At 42.9% G+C, this 17,545-nt stretch overlaps 1 protein-coding gene across 7 annotated transcripts in view; it reads left to right on the top strand.

Moving 5' to 3' along the window:
• The window catches only part of LOC100664052 (arylsulfatase H), a 93,926-nt gene that overhangs the window by 67,151 nt on the left and 9,230 nt on the right, over nucleotides 1-17,545 (top strand). For 5 of the 7 annotated variants that reach the window (XM_064278802.1, XM_023542034.2, XM_064278804.1 and 2 more), the window contains 6 exons: nucleotides 3,478-3,627; nucleotides 8,034-8,155; nucleotides 8,935-9,060; nucleotides 12,830-13,253; nucleotides 14,193-14,329; nucleotides 17,440-17,545. The exon at nucleotides 17,440-17,545 is cut by the window's right edge and continues 29 nt beyond it. In XM_064278802.1, the coding sequence (XP_064134872.1) occupies nucleotides 3,478-3,627; nucleotides 8,034-8,155; nucleotides 8,935-9,060; nucleotides 12,830-13,253; nucleotides 14,193-14,329; nucleotides 17,440-17,545 (1,065 nt within the window). The remainder of the gene's footprint in view (nucleotides 1-3,477; nucleotides 3,628-8,033; nucleotides 8,156-8,934; nucleotides 9,061-12,829; nucleotides 13,254-14,192; nucleotides 14,330-17,439) is intronic. The other 2 variants (XM_064278806.1, XM_064278805.1) reach the window with 1 other exon arrangement.

The raw sequence follows: 17,545 nt of genomic DNA, 5'->3' as shown, positions 1-17,545 counted from the left end.
CAACCCTATGGACAACAGAACAAAACACTGTCCAGTTCTGTGTCATCCTCACAATTGTTGTTATGCTTGAGCCCATTGTTGCAGCCACTGTGTCAATCTATCTTGTTGAGGGTCTTCCTCTTTTTTGCTGACCCTCTACTTTACCAAGCATGATGTCCTTCTGTACTGACTGGTCCCTCCTGAGAACACGTCCAAAGTCTGTGGGACGAAGTCTTGGCATCCTTGCTTCTAAGGAGCATTCTGGCATAAGTTTACACCATTCCATAATTTTCGTATTGTCCCTATGGTTTGGGGTGTTGTTATTCATTCAGTCCCAGCCCTACCTATCTATATCAAAGATTTTCATTTTGCTTTGGCTGGTGCTCCTATTGCTGCCACAGCTTTGTTTTGGTTATTACCTGTACCATGTAGCCTTCTAAGTCTTTTTTCAGACTTTCTCTGTCATTACATTTCAGGTGTGCTCTTTAGAAAAAGCATAAGGTGGATTTGAAAATTTTAATCTGAGATCCTGTTTCTTTTAACAATGGAATAAGTGCACCTACATTTATTGTAAATATTGACATACCCATGGCCATCGAGTCGATTCTGACTCATAGAGACCCTATAGGACACGGTAGCACTGCCCCGTAGCATTTCCAAGGCTGTCATCTTTATAGAAGCAGACGGCCACATCTTTCTCCTTAGGGGCAGCTGGTGTGTTCCAACTGCTGACCTTTTGGTTAGCAGCCAAGAGTCTATCCACTGTGCCACTGGGACTCCTATCAAATATTGACATAGTTGAACTTATTTCTACTCGTCTTTCTATTTTTCCCCTTTGAACAAGGCTTTCCAGTTTTTCAGGGTCTTTATTGAGGTTTTTTTTTTTTTTTAAATTTCTTTTTTGCCTCTTCTTCAAATGGCTTAGAAGCTATCAGCCATTTTTCAATATTTTTAATTGTGTGTTTGCCCTTAATTATTTTAAACATGATTTTAACTTATCAAAACATGATGGTTGATCAGCATCTGTACCCTCCTCTTGAAGAAATAAAAAATAATAGCACGTTTTAACTCCAAACCTCTCCCTCCCATCCTCCGGGCAATTACTTTCTTCTTTTTTTTTCTTAATGTATCTTCTTATGTCCACTTTTGCCTTGTGGGATAAATTTGTGATTTACTGAAAAAAATTCTTCAGTAGTTGTTTCATCAAGTGTCTTTTGGTGTATATATATGTATATATATATCCCCAAATGCCCACAATCTCATCTCATTTTTGAATGATACATTAGCACACTATGCAATTCTCAGCTGATGGTGACTTTTATATGTGTGTTTATATATACGGAGCCATGCTGGCACAGTGGCTAACAGCTAGGCTGCTAACCAAAAGGTTGGCAGTTCAAACCCACCGGCTCCTCCTTGGAAACCCTATGGGGCAGTTCTACTCTGTCCTATAGGGTTGCTATGAGTCAGAATCGACTTGACGGCAATGGGTTTTCAGGCATCTATTGGGATCATTGAGAAGCTTCTTGCCGGTTGTCTTTCTGTTTTAGGAAACCTGAGGCTACTTTTAAACTAGCGTTTCTGTCTCCGCTGGGTTGCATGTTAAAGAGCTAGAACCAAATGGGAAAGCTTTTTTCCTACCTGAGTCTCACCGTGCTATTTCAGTCTGAAAACTCATGTCTGTCTTCAATTCTGGGAAATTTTTAGTCAGTAAAACTTTGAATATATCCTCTCCTTAGCCATTCTAATGTTGTTGTGAGGTGCCGTGGAGTCGGTTCTGACTCATAGTGACCCCATGTTCAACAGAATGAAGCATTGCCCGGTCCTGGGCCATCCTCCCAATCATTGTTATGCTTGAGCCCATTTTTGCAGCCACTGTGTCAGTCCATCTCGTTGAGGGTCTTCCTCTTTTTCACTGACCCTCTACTTTACCAAGCTTGATGTCCTTCTCTAGGGACTGGTCCTTTCTGGTAACACATCCAAAGTATGTGAGACGAAGTCTTGCCGCTCTTGCTCCTAAGGAGCATTCTGGCGGTACTTCTTCCAAGACAGACTTGTTCATTCTTTTGGCAGTCTCTGGCATATTCAATATTCTTTGCCAGCACCATAATTCAAAGGAAGCAATTTTTCTTCCATCTTTCTTATCCCTTGTCCAGCTTTCACATGCGTATTGCTATTGAGTCAGACTCAGAGCAACCCTACAGGACAAACTAGAACTTCCCCATAGGGTTTCCCAGAAGCAGTTGGTGGATTCCAACTGCTGACCCTTTTTGGTTAGCAGCCAAAGGCTTAATCGCTTTGCCACCAGGGCTCATTCTAATATATCCATCCTTAAATCCTATTAAAAACAATCCTATTATGAGACCTGGTAGCACCGTGGTTAAAGCACTTGGCTGCTAACCAAAAGGTCAGCAGTTTCAATCCACCAGCCATTCTATGGGAGAAAGATATGACAGCCTGCTTCTCTAACGATTCCAGCCTTGGAAACCCTATGGGGCAGTTCTACCCTGTCCTACAGGGTCGCTATGAGTTGGAATCAAATTGGCAGCAGTGGGTTTGGTTTTTGGTTTGGATTTAAATCCTATTAAATGTTAAAAAAAAAAAAAAAAAAAACCCAACATTGCTGTCGAGTCAATTCTGACTCATAGCGACCCTATAGGACAGAGAAGAACTGCCCCACAGGGTTTCCAAGGAGCGCCTAGTGAATTCTAACCGCCGACTTTTGGGTTAGCAGCTGTAGCACTTATCTACTACACCACCAGGGTTTCCCCTATTAAATGTAGGATGGACTATTTCATTCTCTCTTCTGTGCCTCTTACCTTCTTGTTCCTTGGTTTGTGGCAGAATCAATCCAGTCTCAGCCTCATGTTCACACGGCCGTCTTCTCTGTGTCTCAACATCAGATTTTTCTCTCCTTTCACTTACAAGGACATCGGTCTTTGGATTTAGGGCCCATCCTATACTGAGGATGACTTAACCTGAAATCCTTAACAAATCAGATTTGTAGAGAACCTATTTCTAACAATGTCATAGTCTCATGTTCCAGGTGAATGTGAATTTTGGGGAAGAGTATTCGACCCACAATTCATTTGCGAAATATGATACCACATTAAAATAAAATTAATTTTATTTTAAAAAATGCCAGTTTTTGAGTAAGCCAACCCAGATATGTTCTATAGCGATAACTGATAAGGGATATCATTATCTTTATGGAGTCTCTGGGTGGCCCAACTACTAGCTGAAAGGTTGGCATTTCAAATCCTCCCCAAGAGGTGCCTCGGAAGTAAGGCCTGGCAATCTGCTTCTGAAAGGTCACACCCTTGAAAATCCTATGGAGCAGTTCTACTCTGCACACATGGAGTCACCATGAGTTGGGATCAATCCCACAGCAAGTAACAACAACACCACTATCTTTTCACGTTTTAAGTGGTCTAGAATGCAAGCATTAATTGAAAGTTTGGTTTTTTTTATTGTTTGTTTTGCCCCAAATACTTTCAGGAACTGCTGGTTGACAGTATGGCTGTGGTATTTGTTTGGGAGCGCAAATGGAGCCGTAGTAACGAGGAACTCCAGACCCAATATTGTGCTGCTAATGGCAGATGACCTTGGGGTGGGAGATTTGTGCTGCTACGGTAATCACACAGTGAGGTAAAGATGGGCTATCCACCACCCTGCATGTATATGACGGCGCCCCATGTCAAGACATCCTTATCTTTGCCATCATAAAGAAGAGTTTGGAGAGAGGAACCACTATAACTTTCATAAAGTTACAGTTGTAGTCTGAGTTCTCTAGGGGAGCAAAACCAATAAAGTGTATATGGATATGTAGAGAGAAATTCACTTCAGGGGAATGGCTCATAGAATTGCGAGAAAATGGCTCAGACAATTGTGAGGGCTGGCAAATCTCAAATTTGTTGGTGCGGCAGCAGGCTGGAGACCTCTGCTGCCTCAGAAGATTGTGGGAGGTGGTGAATCCAAAATCTGTAGGTCAGGCAGCAGGCTGGAGACTTCTACAGGTTTATATCCCCGGAACTGGATGTCAGGCAATGAGAAGAGCACAGGGGGAATAAAGAGAGAGAGAGAGTTGCCAGAACATCCATTTATATACTGGAGGAAGACCACACCCCCAAGAAAACTCCCCTTTCCACTGATTGGCTGCTCACATCAAATCACATCATGAAAAGTGATTACATTACATTGCATTATGGAAAGTGATTACATCGTATCACATTATGGAAAGTGATTACATTATGGAAGATGATTATATTACATTGCATTATGGAATGTGATTACATTGCATTAGCGAAGGTGATTATATTATATTGCATTATGGAAATTGCTACAGCCGCTAACCAAGAGGCTAGCAGTTCGAATTCACCAGGCACTGCTTGGAAACTCTATGGGACAGTTCTACTCTGTCCTATAGGGTCGCTATGAGTTGCAATTAGACTCGACAACAGCGGGTTTTTTTATGGAAAGTGATCACATTACATTATGGAAAATGATTACATTACATTACCAAAAGTGATTATATTACATGGCATTTTGGAAAGTGATTACATTATGGAAAGTGATTATATTACATTGCATTATGGAAGGTGATTACATTATACTACACTACTTTATATTACATGACAGTATATTACAGAAGAGCACCCAGTCCAGTGTCTGCCAAGCCACTGAGGATCACAGCCTTGTCAAGGTGACACATGACGTTAACCACCACAATTATCAACGAGAGCAGCAGAGGTCACCCTAGGAAACCTGGAAAATATCAGAACAGTACTTGGTTAGAATCCAGGTCCTCCTGAGCCCAGAGTTGTTTGTTTGTTTTTATTCAGGGGAAATTCACATGACATAAAACTCACCATTTTAAAGCATACAATTCAGTGACATGGAGTACATTCACATGTTTGCAACCATCACCTCTATCTGGTTCCAGAACAATTTCCTCACCTCAAAAAGAGACCTCATACCCATTAGCAGTCACTTCTCAATCACTAGGCAACCACTAGGCTACTTTCTGTCTCTGTGGATGTGTTAATTCTACATATTTTATATAAATGGTATCTTAGTTATTGAATACTGCTATTGCACAAATACTGCAAGTGGGCGGTTGTAACAAACAGAAATTTATTTTTTCACAATTTAGGGGGCTAGAAGTCCGAATTCAGGGGCTGGCTGTAGGAGAAGCCTCTTTGTCGGCCCTGGGGAAGGTCCTTGTCTCTTCAGCTTCTGTTCTTTGGCTCCTTGGTGATCTTCGTGTGGTATCTTTCTCCCTCCATCTCTACTTGCATGCTTCATTCTCTTTTATACAGGACCTCAAAAGAGATTGACCTAAGACACACGGTACACTAATACCGTCTCATTATCATAACAAAGACAACCCGTTCCCAAATGGGATTATAACCACAGGTATAGGAGTTAGGCTTTACAACCCATATTTTTGAAGGACACAATTCAGTCCTTAACAAATGGGCTCATACAGTGTGTGATCTTTTCCATCTAGTCTCTTTCACTTAGTATGTATGTTTTCAAGGGTCATTCATGTCATTGTATGTATCAGGACTTCATTTCTCTTTATGGTTGATTGATATTTCATGTATGGATGGACCACATAAGTCTAGAGTTTCTAAATGTTTTCCTTAAATGCTTTCTAAAGCCTCTGGTAGCAGGATCCCCTTTTTACCCTCCTACCTACCCTGTTAACCCCCATCACGAAACAAGTCCTGCTCGTGTGACAGTATGTGTGTTTCTTAGTGTATTAGTTGGCGACTGCTGCTGTAACAGAGATACAGGCAGTCCCCAGGCTATGAACGAGGTCCATTCCTGAGTGTGTCTTTAGGTCAAAAGTGTAGGTTAAGTCACAACAGATGCATAAGGTTCTTATTTAGCCTTACTTTAGTGCCAGATGGGAACCCTGGTGGCATAGTGGTTAAGAGTTTGGCTGCTAACCAAAAGGTCGGCAGTTTGAATCCACCAGGTGTTCCTTGGAAACCCTATGGGGCAGTTCTACTCTGTCCTATTGAGTCAGAATCAACTCGACAGCAACGGGTTTGTTTTTGTTGTTGTTAATGCAAGAAAAGGCTGGAAGCTTCTTCTGTTGACCTCAAAGCTGCGGGTGTAGCAACTGAAGGTGGTTGTGATGAAGAATCTGTTGCTATCCTTTCAAAGCAAGGGCAAATTTACAGACCATTGAAGGGAAGTAGAAGTTGTCCCTGTTGTAAGTCAGCCGTTTGTAACGCAGGGATTGCCTGTGCCGAAAGTGGGTGGCTTTAAAGAATGGAAGTTAATTTTCTCACAGTTCAGGAGGCTAGAAGTCTGAATTCAGGGTAGCGGCTCTAGGGGAAGGCTCTCTCTCTGTTGGCTCCGGGGGAAGGTCCTTGTCTCCTTCAGCTTCTGTGACCCTGGTGTTCCTTGGTTCCTCATGGATCTTCCTGTGGTGTTTATCTTCCCCTGGTTGGTGTTTTCTTCTGTGTGTCTAATCTACTTATAACTCAGAGGCTATTAGGTTCAGGACACACCCTGCACTGATATGGCATAACATAACAAAGAAAACCCTATTCCCGAACAGGATGACATTCATGAGTGTAGAGTTTAGAATCCCAACACATACATATATATATTTTTATTAGCTTTTATTGAGCTTCAAGTGAACGTTTACAAATCCAGTCACTCTGTCACATATAAGTTTACATACATCTTACTCCTTACTCCCACTTGCTCTCCCCCTAATGAGTCAGCCCTTCCAGTCTCTCCTTTCGTGAAAACTTTGCCAGCCTCCAACTCTCTCTATCCTCCCATCCCCCCTCCAGACAGGAGATGCCAACACAGTCTCAAGTGTCCACCTGATATAATCAGCTCACTCTTCATCAGCATCTCTCTCCTACCCACTGTCCAGTCCCTTCCATGTCTGATGAGTTGTCTTCGGGAATGGTTCCTGTCCTGTGCCAACAGAAGGTTTGGGGACCATGACCGCCGGGATTCCTCTAGTCTCAATCAGACCATTAAGTCTGGTCTTTTTATGAGAATTTGGGGTCTGCATCCCACTGCTCTCCTGCTCCCTCAGGGGTTCTCTATTGTGCTCCCTGTGAGGGCAGTCATCGATTGTGGCCGGGCACCAACACATATTTTTGAGGGGGACATAATTCAATCCATAAGACTTAGTTTGAATTTAAACAGCAGATCACGAACGCTCCTGGGTGGAACAAATAGTTTTCACTCCACTACTCTGTCCTATAGGATCACTATGAGTCAGAATCGACTCGACGGCACTGGGTGTTGGTTTTTACTAACTTAAAGGTTGGAGGTTTGAAACCACCTAGAGGTGCCTCAGAAGAAAGGCCTGGCAATCTACTACCAAAAAACCTGCCATCGGAAACCCTATGGAGCACAGTTCTACTCTGACACACATGGGGATCATCATGAGTTGGAATCAACCTGAGGGCAACTAGTTTTGGTATTATTTTAGTTTAGCAATATTTTATCATTGGTAAGGAGCCCTGGTGGCACCATGGTTAAAGTGACCGACTACTAACAGAGAGGTTGGTGGTTCGAAACCTCTAACAGCTCTGCGGGAGAAAGATGTGGCAGTCTACTTCTACAGAGATTTTCAGTCTTGGAAACACTATGGGGTCGCTATGAGTCAGAATCGACTCGATGGCAGGGGGTTGGGTTTTTTTGGTTTTATCATTGGTGGCCTGAATTAGTCTGTAATAGCCCATCCAAGGATGCTTACTCTTTGGAGGCCTGGTGGCGCAGTGGTTAAGAGCTACAGCTGCTAACCAGAAGGTCGGCAGTTTGAATCCATCAGCCACTCCTTGGAAACCCTATTGGGGCAGTTCTACTCTGTCTTATAGGGTCGCTATGAGTCGGAATTGACAAAGCCCATGGGGCTGGGTTTTGTGGGGGTTAGGTAGAAAGATTGACATTTGAAAAGAATGTGTTTTAGATATTTGAGACCCAAGGTCACTTTGGCCCAAGATGGAGGGTCTTTGAATCTGGTTCATTTTGTGGGGAATTAAAACCTCCCCTGATCAGTGTCCTTTCTGCAGCACACCTAATATCGACCGCCTAGCAAGCGAAGGAGTCAGGCTCACCCAGCACCTGGTGGCCGGGTCTGTGTGCAGTCCGAGCAGAGCTGCCTTCTTGACGGGCCGGTACCCCATCCGATCAGGTGGGGCGGGGTGACACGGCCACATTCCTGTCTGATAAAAATGTTTTCCTGTGATTGTTTCTTGCAACTCTTCATAACAACTCTGAAAATGTTGTTCAAGATACAGTGACACCTGTGAGAGCCAAAACTCGATGGGACTGCCTTGTTTTTGTGGGTCTCCCAAGTTTTCTGCCTTTGACAGGGTGCAGTCTTACCATATTTCTTTCGTTCTCTGTTTAGTGGAAAATAGTCGAGTGTTCCTTCTCTGCAGGTTTCTGCCTTACGCAGTTTCCAGCTTTCACAGGTTTTATAAATCCAAGTCCAAATGGAGGTGCTGCTATGCGTCTGAAGAACTTAAACATGTGTGCCTCTCTCCAGGCGTCATCATAGCCACTCACCTGCGTGCATAGAGGAAGCCCTGGTGGCATAGTGGTTAACAGCTATGGCTGCTAACCGAAAGGTCAGCAGTTTGAATCCACCAGGTGCTCCTTGGAAACCCTATGGGGCAGTTCTACTCTGTCCTATAGAGTCACTATGAGTTGGGATTGATGGCAACAGGTTTGGTTTTTTGTGGTTTTGGTAACCTAAAGGTTGGCATTAGAGTCCTCCCAGGGGCAGCAGAAGAAAGACCTGGCAACCTGCATCCATAAGGATTTAAATAAAAAAACCCTGCAACAGCATGTATATATATATATATATATATATATATATATATATATATATATATATACTTATTTGACACAAATGATTTCGTTTAAAAGCACACTATGGTATTAATCTGTTGCCTTCTGTGAATTTAGGAACGGCCTCTCCCTTTAATCTGAACCGTGCCCTCGCCTGGCTCGCTGGCTCGGGTGGTCTGCCTACCAACGAAACGACGTTCGCCAGGCTGCTGCAGCATCGGGGCTACCGCACTGGACTGATCGGTATGGCACTCGGAACTCCATACAGGCAGCCACAGGATTACGAACGAATTCCATTCCTAAATCTGTCTTTAAGTCAAATCAGTACTTAAGTCAGAACAGTTAGGGACGTCTGGTATCTAATACCAGTTACTCAAATGTTTGTCTCAGTATGTGGTATAGAGTGTACCTGCATAAGGAACATTAAGAAACGGTCGCAGATACATTAAAACATTTTTCACAAAATAAGACAGCACTACTACTACTGTTTTGGTGTGAGTTGCAAAGTAGTGCCCGTTTGTTATTATGGACGCTTGTACGTACCTTGAATTTTTAATAGGCTTTACGGGGTTGGTTCGTAACTATGGATTGTATGTAAGTAGGCGGTTTGTAACCTGGGGGACTGACTTTATCTGCAATATAGTAATTCAGTGTCCCTTCTCTTGTGACTCAAAATTTCTAGGAATACTGGCTGATTTTGTACCAGTTGACTTATCTTTGAGATCAGGCACACAGGGAAGGAATTTAACACAAAATGTAGGCCATCCATGCAAACCCAAAAAACCAAACCCTTTGCCTTCAAGTTGATTCCAACTCATAGCGACCCTCTAGGACAGAAGAGAACTGCCCCATAGGGTTTCCAGGAAACGGCTGATGGATTCCAACTGCCGACCTTTTGGTGAGCACTCTTAACCACTGTGCCACTAGGGTTTCCGCCATCCATGTAATGAAACTTTATTCGGCCATAAAGAGGAATGAAGTTCTGATACCTGCTACATCGTGGATGAACCTTGAAAAATTATGCTGAGTGAAATAAGTCAGACACAGAAGGACGAATATTATATGATCCCATTTATACGAAATACATAGAATATGGAAATCCATGGAGCCAGAAAGATTAATGGTTGCCCAGAGCTTGGAAAAGGAGCCCTGGTGGCTTAGTGGTTAAGTGCTTGGTTGCTAACTGAAAGGTCAGCAGTTCAAATACACCTAGTGGCTTCAAGGTAGAAAGACCTGGTGATCTGCTCCCTTAAAACTTACAGCCTAATAAGAAAATCTATTCAGAAAGCAGAGAACACCAGAAGGATGTTTACCTGTGTTTTATTGACTATGCAAAGACATTCAACTGTGTGGATCATAACAAGCTATGGATAACACTGCGAAGAATAGGAATTCAGAACACTTAATGGTGCTCATGAGGAACCTGAACATAGATCAAGAGGCAGTTGTTCAGACAGAACAAGGGGATACTGATTGGTTTAAAGTTAGGAAAGGTGTGCGACAGGGTTGTATTCTTTCACCATACCTATTTAATCTGTATGCTGAACAAATAATCCCAGAAGCTGGACTATATGAAGAAGGACGGGGCGTCAGGATTGGAGGAAGACTCATTAACAACCTGTGTTATGCAGATGACACAACCTTGTTTGCTGAAAGTGAAGAGGACTTGAAGGACTTACTAATGAAGATCAAAGACCACAGCCTTCAGTATGGACTGTACCTCAACATAAAGAAAACAAAAATCCTACAACTGGACCAATGAGCAACATCGTGATGAACGAAGAAAAGATTGAAGTTGTCAAAGATTTAATTTCACTTGGATCCACAATCAACAGCCATGGAAGCAGCAGTCAAGAAATGAAAAGATGCATTGCATTGGATAAATCTGCTGCAAAGGACCTCTTCAAAGTGTTGAAGAGCAAAGATGTCACCTGAAGACTAAGGTGCACCTGACCCAAGCCATGGTATTTTCAATCGCATCGTATGCATGTGAAAGCTGAACAATGAATGAGGAAGACCGAAGAAGAGTTGATGCCTTTGAATTGTGGTGTTGGCAAAGAATATTGAATACACCATAGACTGCCAAGAGAACGAACAAATCTGTCTCGGAAGAAGCGTGGCCAGAATGCTCCTTAGAGGAAAGGATGGCGAGACTGCGTCTTACATACTTTGGACATGTTGTCAGGAGGGATCAGTCCCTGGAGAAGGACATTATACTTGGCAGAGTACAGGGTCAGCGGAAAAGAGGAAGACCCTCAACGAGGTGGATTGACACAATGGCTGCAACAATGAGCTCAAGCATAACAACGATTGTAAAGATGGCGCAGGACCGGGCAGTGTCTCATTTTGTTGTGCACGGGGTTGTTGTGAGTCGGAACCGACTCCACTGCACCTAACAACAACAACAACATTGAGAAAACATTCTGCATCCCACTTTGGAGAGTGGCATCTAAGATGCATCAATTGGTCTCAACCCACCTTTAGCAAAAGAGAAGGAAGAACACCAAGGACACAACGCAATTACGAGCCCAAGAGACATAAAGGGCCACATAAACCAGAGACTACATCAGCCTGAGACCAGAAGAACTAGATAGTGCCTGGCTACAAACAATGACAGCCCTGACAGGGGACACAACAGAGAACACCCGAGGGAGCAGGAGAGCAATGGGATGCAAGCCCCAAATTCTTGTAAAAAGATCAGACTTAATGGTCTGACTGAGACTAGAAAGACCCCGGAGGTCATGGCTCCCAGACAGGACAGGAACCATTCCCAAAGCCGACTCTTCAGACAGGGATTGGACTGGACAATGGGGTGGAGGGGGTGCTGGTGAGGAGTGAGCTTCCTGGATCAGGTGAGCACTTGAGACATGTTGGCATCTCCTGCCTGGAGGGGAGATGAGAGGGCGGAGGGGGTTAGAAGCTGGTGAAATGGACACGAAAAGAGAGAGTGGAGGGAGGGAGCGGGCTGTCTCATTAGGGGGAGAGCAGTTAGGAGTATATAACAAGGTGTATATAAATACTTGTACGAGAGACTGACTCGATTTGTAAACTTTCATGGACAGCACAACAGCCAACGTTTTGGTTAGCAGCTGAGTACTTTAACACTGTGCCACCAGGATTCCTTTTAACCACAATAATAATAAGAAAAAGGAAGTTAACGTGATGGCAAGAGAGTCAACACCACATTTAACGTTAGCGAGTAAAAAGCCCTCATTCCAGAAACACGTTCACACTAATGCTGAGACAGTGAGATCTTCTATTTTATTCTATTTATGTTATGTTAATTTATTTGATTTATGTTACGTTATTTGATTTTGTATTGTTAATTTATTTTATGTCATGTTGTTTTATTTGTTATGTGAATTTATTTGATTTATGTTATGTTAATCTATTTTATTTTGTTTATGGTATCTTTATGTGATGTTAATTTAATTTATTTATGTTAATTACTTTATGTTATGGTTATTTATTTTATTCTTCATGCTATTTTATTTACATTATGTTAATTTATTGTATTTTATTTATGTAATGGTTATATAATTTATTTTATTCATGTCATGCTGTTTTATTTATGTTAATTTAATTTATGTTATGTTTATTTATGCTACGTTAATTTAATTTATGATGTTAATTTATTTCATTTGTTATGTTAATTTATGTTATTTTATTTGTCATGTTATTTTACTTGTTACTTGTTACTTTATTTTATTCATGTCATGCTATTTTATTTATATTATGTTAATTTATTTTAGTTATGCTATGTTAATTTAATTTATGTTATGTTAATTTATTTTATTTATGTCATGTTATTTCATATTATGTAAGCACTGAGTTATTTCATGTTATGTTAGTTTATTTCACTTATGTTGTTGACTTAATTGAAGTTATTTTACTTATGTTAATTTATGTTGTTAATTGATGTTATTTTATTTATGCTTTGTGAATTTATTTTAATTATGGCATGTTGATTTATTTCATTTTATCTGTTCCTTCATCTTCCCTCCTCTCCCAGGAAAGTGGCACCAGGGCCTGAGCTGCGGCTCCTGCAACGACCACTGCTACCACCCGCTCAACCACAGCTTTGACTACTTCTATGGGCCGCCCTTGGGCCTGCTGAGCGACTGCCAGCCCCGGCAGAGGTGGGAGCTGCACCGCGGCTTACGCCTCAAGCTGTGGCTGTCCACGGCAGCTCTGGGCCTGGTGCCCCTGCTGCTCCTGGTCCCCAAGCTGGCCGGCTGGTTCCAGGTGCCCTGGAAGCTCACTGTGGTCTTCAGCCTGCTTGCCTTCCTCTTCTTCATCTCCTGGTACTCGAGCTATGGGTTCGTCCGGCCCTGGAACTGCCTCCTGATAAGAGACCATGAGATCATCCAGCAGCCCATGAAGGAGGAGAAGGTGTCTTCTCTCATGTTGAAGGAAGCACTGTCCTTCATTGAAAGGTAGTCGTGTCTGGCCGACTTCCTGCGCACAAAATCTATTCTATTCCATAGTAGTGGGTGCATTTTTGCGTGATAGTTCTAATAAACTTGTATCTCTCCACTAAACAAAAACACAGGCTCACTGTCAAGTCAATTCTAACTCACGGTGACCCTGTAGGTGTCAGAGTAGAACTGTGCTCCGTGGCTGGTTTTTTCAGGAGTAGATAGCCAGGCCTTTCTTCCGAGGCACCGTGGGTGGACTCAAACCTCCGACCTTTCAGTTAGTGCCTGAACGCTTAAATGTTTGTGCCACCCAAGGGCTCCTGAAAGACTGACTACATTCAAAATTTTATTGCTAATACAAATTTTCATTGATTGTTTATTCCTCTTCACATCTTCCCCCAAACCCTCACTGTGGTATTTATCTACTCAAATGAATGGTATTGATAATTACGTTGTTGTTCTTGAGTCCTGTCGAGTTGATTCTGACTCACAGTGACCAAAGTGACAAAGTAGAACTGCCCCATTGGTTTCCTAGGCTGTGACCTTAAGGGAAGCAGATTGCCAGGTCTTTCTCCTACAGAGCACCTGGCAGGTTCAAAACACTGACCATTCGGTTAACAGCTGGGTGCTTAACTATTGTAGCACCAGGGCTCCATAAACACACACACGTGTACACGCAAACACACGTACCCATTGCCATAGAGTTGATTTTGAATCACAGTGACCCCATAGCGTTTCTTAGGCTGTAATCTTTATGGGAGCAGATTGCCAGGTCTTTCTCCTGCTGAGCGGCTGGGTGGATTTGAATGTCAACCTTCTGGGTACAGTCGAGCACTTAACCATCGTACCATACAGCGCATAGAACGTCCATCAGCTTTAACTAACGATGCAGACCGTACCCAGGTGGGGCTGATGCCTTATCGATGTAGATAACACAACTGATTTTCTACCCCTTAGGTATAAGCACGCACCGTTTCTTCTCTTCGTGTCCTTTCTGCACGTCCACACTCCGCTCCTAACCAAGGAGAAGTTTGTGGGACACAGCAAATACGGATTATACGGGGATAACGTTGAAGAGATGGATTGGATGGTGGGTAAGTAAGTGGTCAGGAACACAGCTTTACGTATCTGATTCACCGCTTACAGAAAATCAAGTCCATATTTATTGTCTCGTGTAAAGCCCAACCCCTCGTGTATTACGGGGAAACAAACAAAGGGATAAACAAACCAGATGCCATAGAGTCGATTTCGACTCATGGAGCCCCCACATGTGTGTCAGCGTAGAACTGTGCTCCACAGGGTTTTCAAAGGCTGACTTTTTGGGGAGTAGATGGCCAGGTCTTTCTTCCGAGGTATCTCTGGGTGGATTCGAATGGACAACCATTCAGTGTGTAGCTGAGCAGTAAACCATTTGCACCACCTAGGAACTCTGGAGTACAGTGAGCCCGTGAGGGCTGGAACTCTATAGGACTGCCTTGTTTTTCGGGGTCTCAAAAGTTTTCCACCTTTGGCAGGGTGCAGCCTTACCACTTTTCTATCCTCTCTATTAGTGGGAAATATTTGCATTTTCCTCCTCTGACGGGTTTCCACCTTACACAGGTTATAGTTTTTGCAGGTTTTACTGCATGGTTTTCTCTGAATTGAATTAAAAATTGGTTCTAGCATCGTCAATACCAATAAATACATCCCCCAAGATAACAGTCCCAACGGATGAATCTTTAATTTAAAGATGACTTCCCCATGTTTGGAGCCCTGGTGGTGCAGTGGTGAAGAGGTTGGCTGCTAATACTTTGAATTCACCAGCCGCTCCTTGGAAACCCTATTGGGGCAGTTCCCCTCTGTCCTGTAGGGTCGCTATGAGTCGACTCAATGGCAACAGGTTTGGTTTGGTTTCCCCATGTTTAAGTTAAAGACAGCCATGTTCCCGAAACACTCATTGGCAAGGTCAGGGAAGTCGCAAACAATATCACCTGTTCCCAGTACTCTGATGGATATAGGAAGAAGCACGTCAGTATTATTTGTTAGTTTTTCAGTTTACTTACCTAAACTGAAGCTGTTTGTCTGAAAGTCACAGCAGTGATCAAGACCGAAAATAGTAGTAAGGATTTTAAATCAGAGAGGGGGCAGTTTCGCGGGGAGGGCTAGGGAGGGCATTCCACACATAATAAAATAAATAATTGTGCTATTCGAACACTTGAATCTTTACTTTGTGAACTCAGGGCAATGTTCCCTATTAATTGGCAAATACCACGGGAATCAGAAATTAAATGGACAGTGTTTGGAATATGACTCGATCATTTTTTACTTTTTTTTTTTTTCTCTTCCAAAAACTGTTCTTTTGAGGGGTTGCCGGAGTATAAAAACAGTGCTTGCTGGGTTGAGCAAAGTATTAGTTATTATCAGGGACCTAACACACTTTTAACACACATGGGGAAACCCTGGTGGTGTAGCGGTTAAGAGCTATGGCTGCTAGCCTAAACGTTGGCAGTTCAAATCCACTGGGTGCTCCTTGAAAACCCTGTGGGGCAGTTCTGCTCTGTCCTATAGGATCTTTATGAGTCGGAATTGACTTGATGGCAACCAGGTTTTTTTTTTTTTTAAACACACAGAGCCCTGGTGGTGCAGTGGCTAAGAGCTCAGCTGCTAACCAAAAGGTCAGCCATTTAACCCACCAGCCGCTCCTTGGAAACTGTATGGGGCCGTTCTACTCTGTCCTATAGGGTTGCTATGAGTTGGAATTGACTCGACGGCGAGAGGTCTGTTCTTTTTTTTTTTTTTAACACACACAAACAATAACCTGTAGTTTAGATGCAGACTCAAGACAGCGTGAGGGGACACAGAATTCTTAAAATGATGGACGCTTGTTCCCTGGAGTGTAAGACTTGGCTTATTTATTCCCAGAATTGTCATTTTTGAAACTGTTTGTTATTAGGTCTCATACATTTGTTTTAACTGCTGTATCCAATTTGTGTTGGTTGTTTGATTTGCTGTGGACAACAGGGACATGTATTGTCTGTAAGGCGGGAATCCTGGAGGCTCAGTGGTAGAACTCTCGTCCTCCATGCAGGAGACCCGGGTTCGACTCTCAGCCAGCACACCTCATATGCAGTCTGTCGATGGAAGCTTGCATGTTGCTGTGATGCTGAACAGGTTTCAGGGGAGCTTCCAGACTAAGACAGACTAGGAAGAAAGGCCTGGCTATCTACTTCTGAAAATCAGCCAGTGAAAACCCTATGGATCACAATGGTTCAATCCACATCAAATCATGGGGATGGCACAGGACTGGGCAGCTTTGTCTTCTCTTGTAGATGGGGTTGCCATGAGTTGGGGCTGACTCAAGGCAGCTAACAACATCATCTGTTATAAATATTATATAATACATAATATTATATAATAAATTATTTGTAGTATAATAATACTTTATATATTCCGAACCCAAACCAAACCTGTTGTCATCAAACGTGTTCTGACTCAGAGTAACCCCAAGTGACAGGGTAGAACTGCCCCATAGGGTTTCCTAAGCTATAATCTTTACGGGAGCAGGTTGCCAGGTCTTTCTCCTGGGAAGTGGTTGGGGGGTTCCAACCACTGACCATTTATTTAGCAGGGAAGTGCTTAACCACAGCACCACCAGGGCTCTTTGCTTTATATATTATTATATTAAAAGAAACCTGTTTGCTGTCGAGTTGAGTCCAACTCATAGCGAACCCGTAGGACAGAGTAGAAGTGCCCCATAGTTTTCCAAGGTGCAGCTGGCAGATTCGAACTGCTGACCTTTTGGTTAGCAGCTGTAGCACACTGTAGCTCTTAACCACTGTGTCACCAGGGCTCCATGTATTATTATGTAATAAAAAATAATTTGTACAAATATTAGTTAACATATACTGTCAAATTAATTCAGTATATTAACTATAATTAATAGAAATTATTTATAGCTATGTTATATATGGAAGCCCTGGTGGTGTAGTGGTTAAGTGCTAACCAAAGGGTCGGCAGCTTGAATCCGCCAGGCGCTCCTTGGAAGCTCTGTGGGGCAGTTCTACTCTGTCCTATAGGGTTGCTATGAGTCGGAATCGACTCGATGGCACTGGGTTTGGTTTTTGCTATGTTATATATTATGTAATAAGTAGATAATGAATAGACAATAAAATAACCGAGATCCACATTAAGGAGTAAAAGGGTCCGTATCTCTGACCTTCACCAGGGAAAATCCTGGATGCCCTGGACCAGGAGCGCTTGACCAACCATACTCTGGTGTACTTTACCTCGGACAACGGTGGCTGCCTGGAGTGTCAGGATGGGCCAGCCCA

Source organism: Loxodonta africana, chromosome Y (assembly GCF_030014295.1).
Source record: "Loxodonta africana isolate mLoxAfr1 chromosome Y, mLoxAfr1.hap2, whole genome shotgun sequence".
Lineage (NCBI taxonomy): Eukaryota > Metazoa > Chordata > Mammalia > Proboscidea > Elephantidae > Loxodonta > Loxodonta africana.
This window is presented reverse-complemented; position numbering and strand designations above follow the sequence as displayed.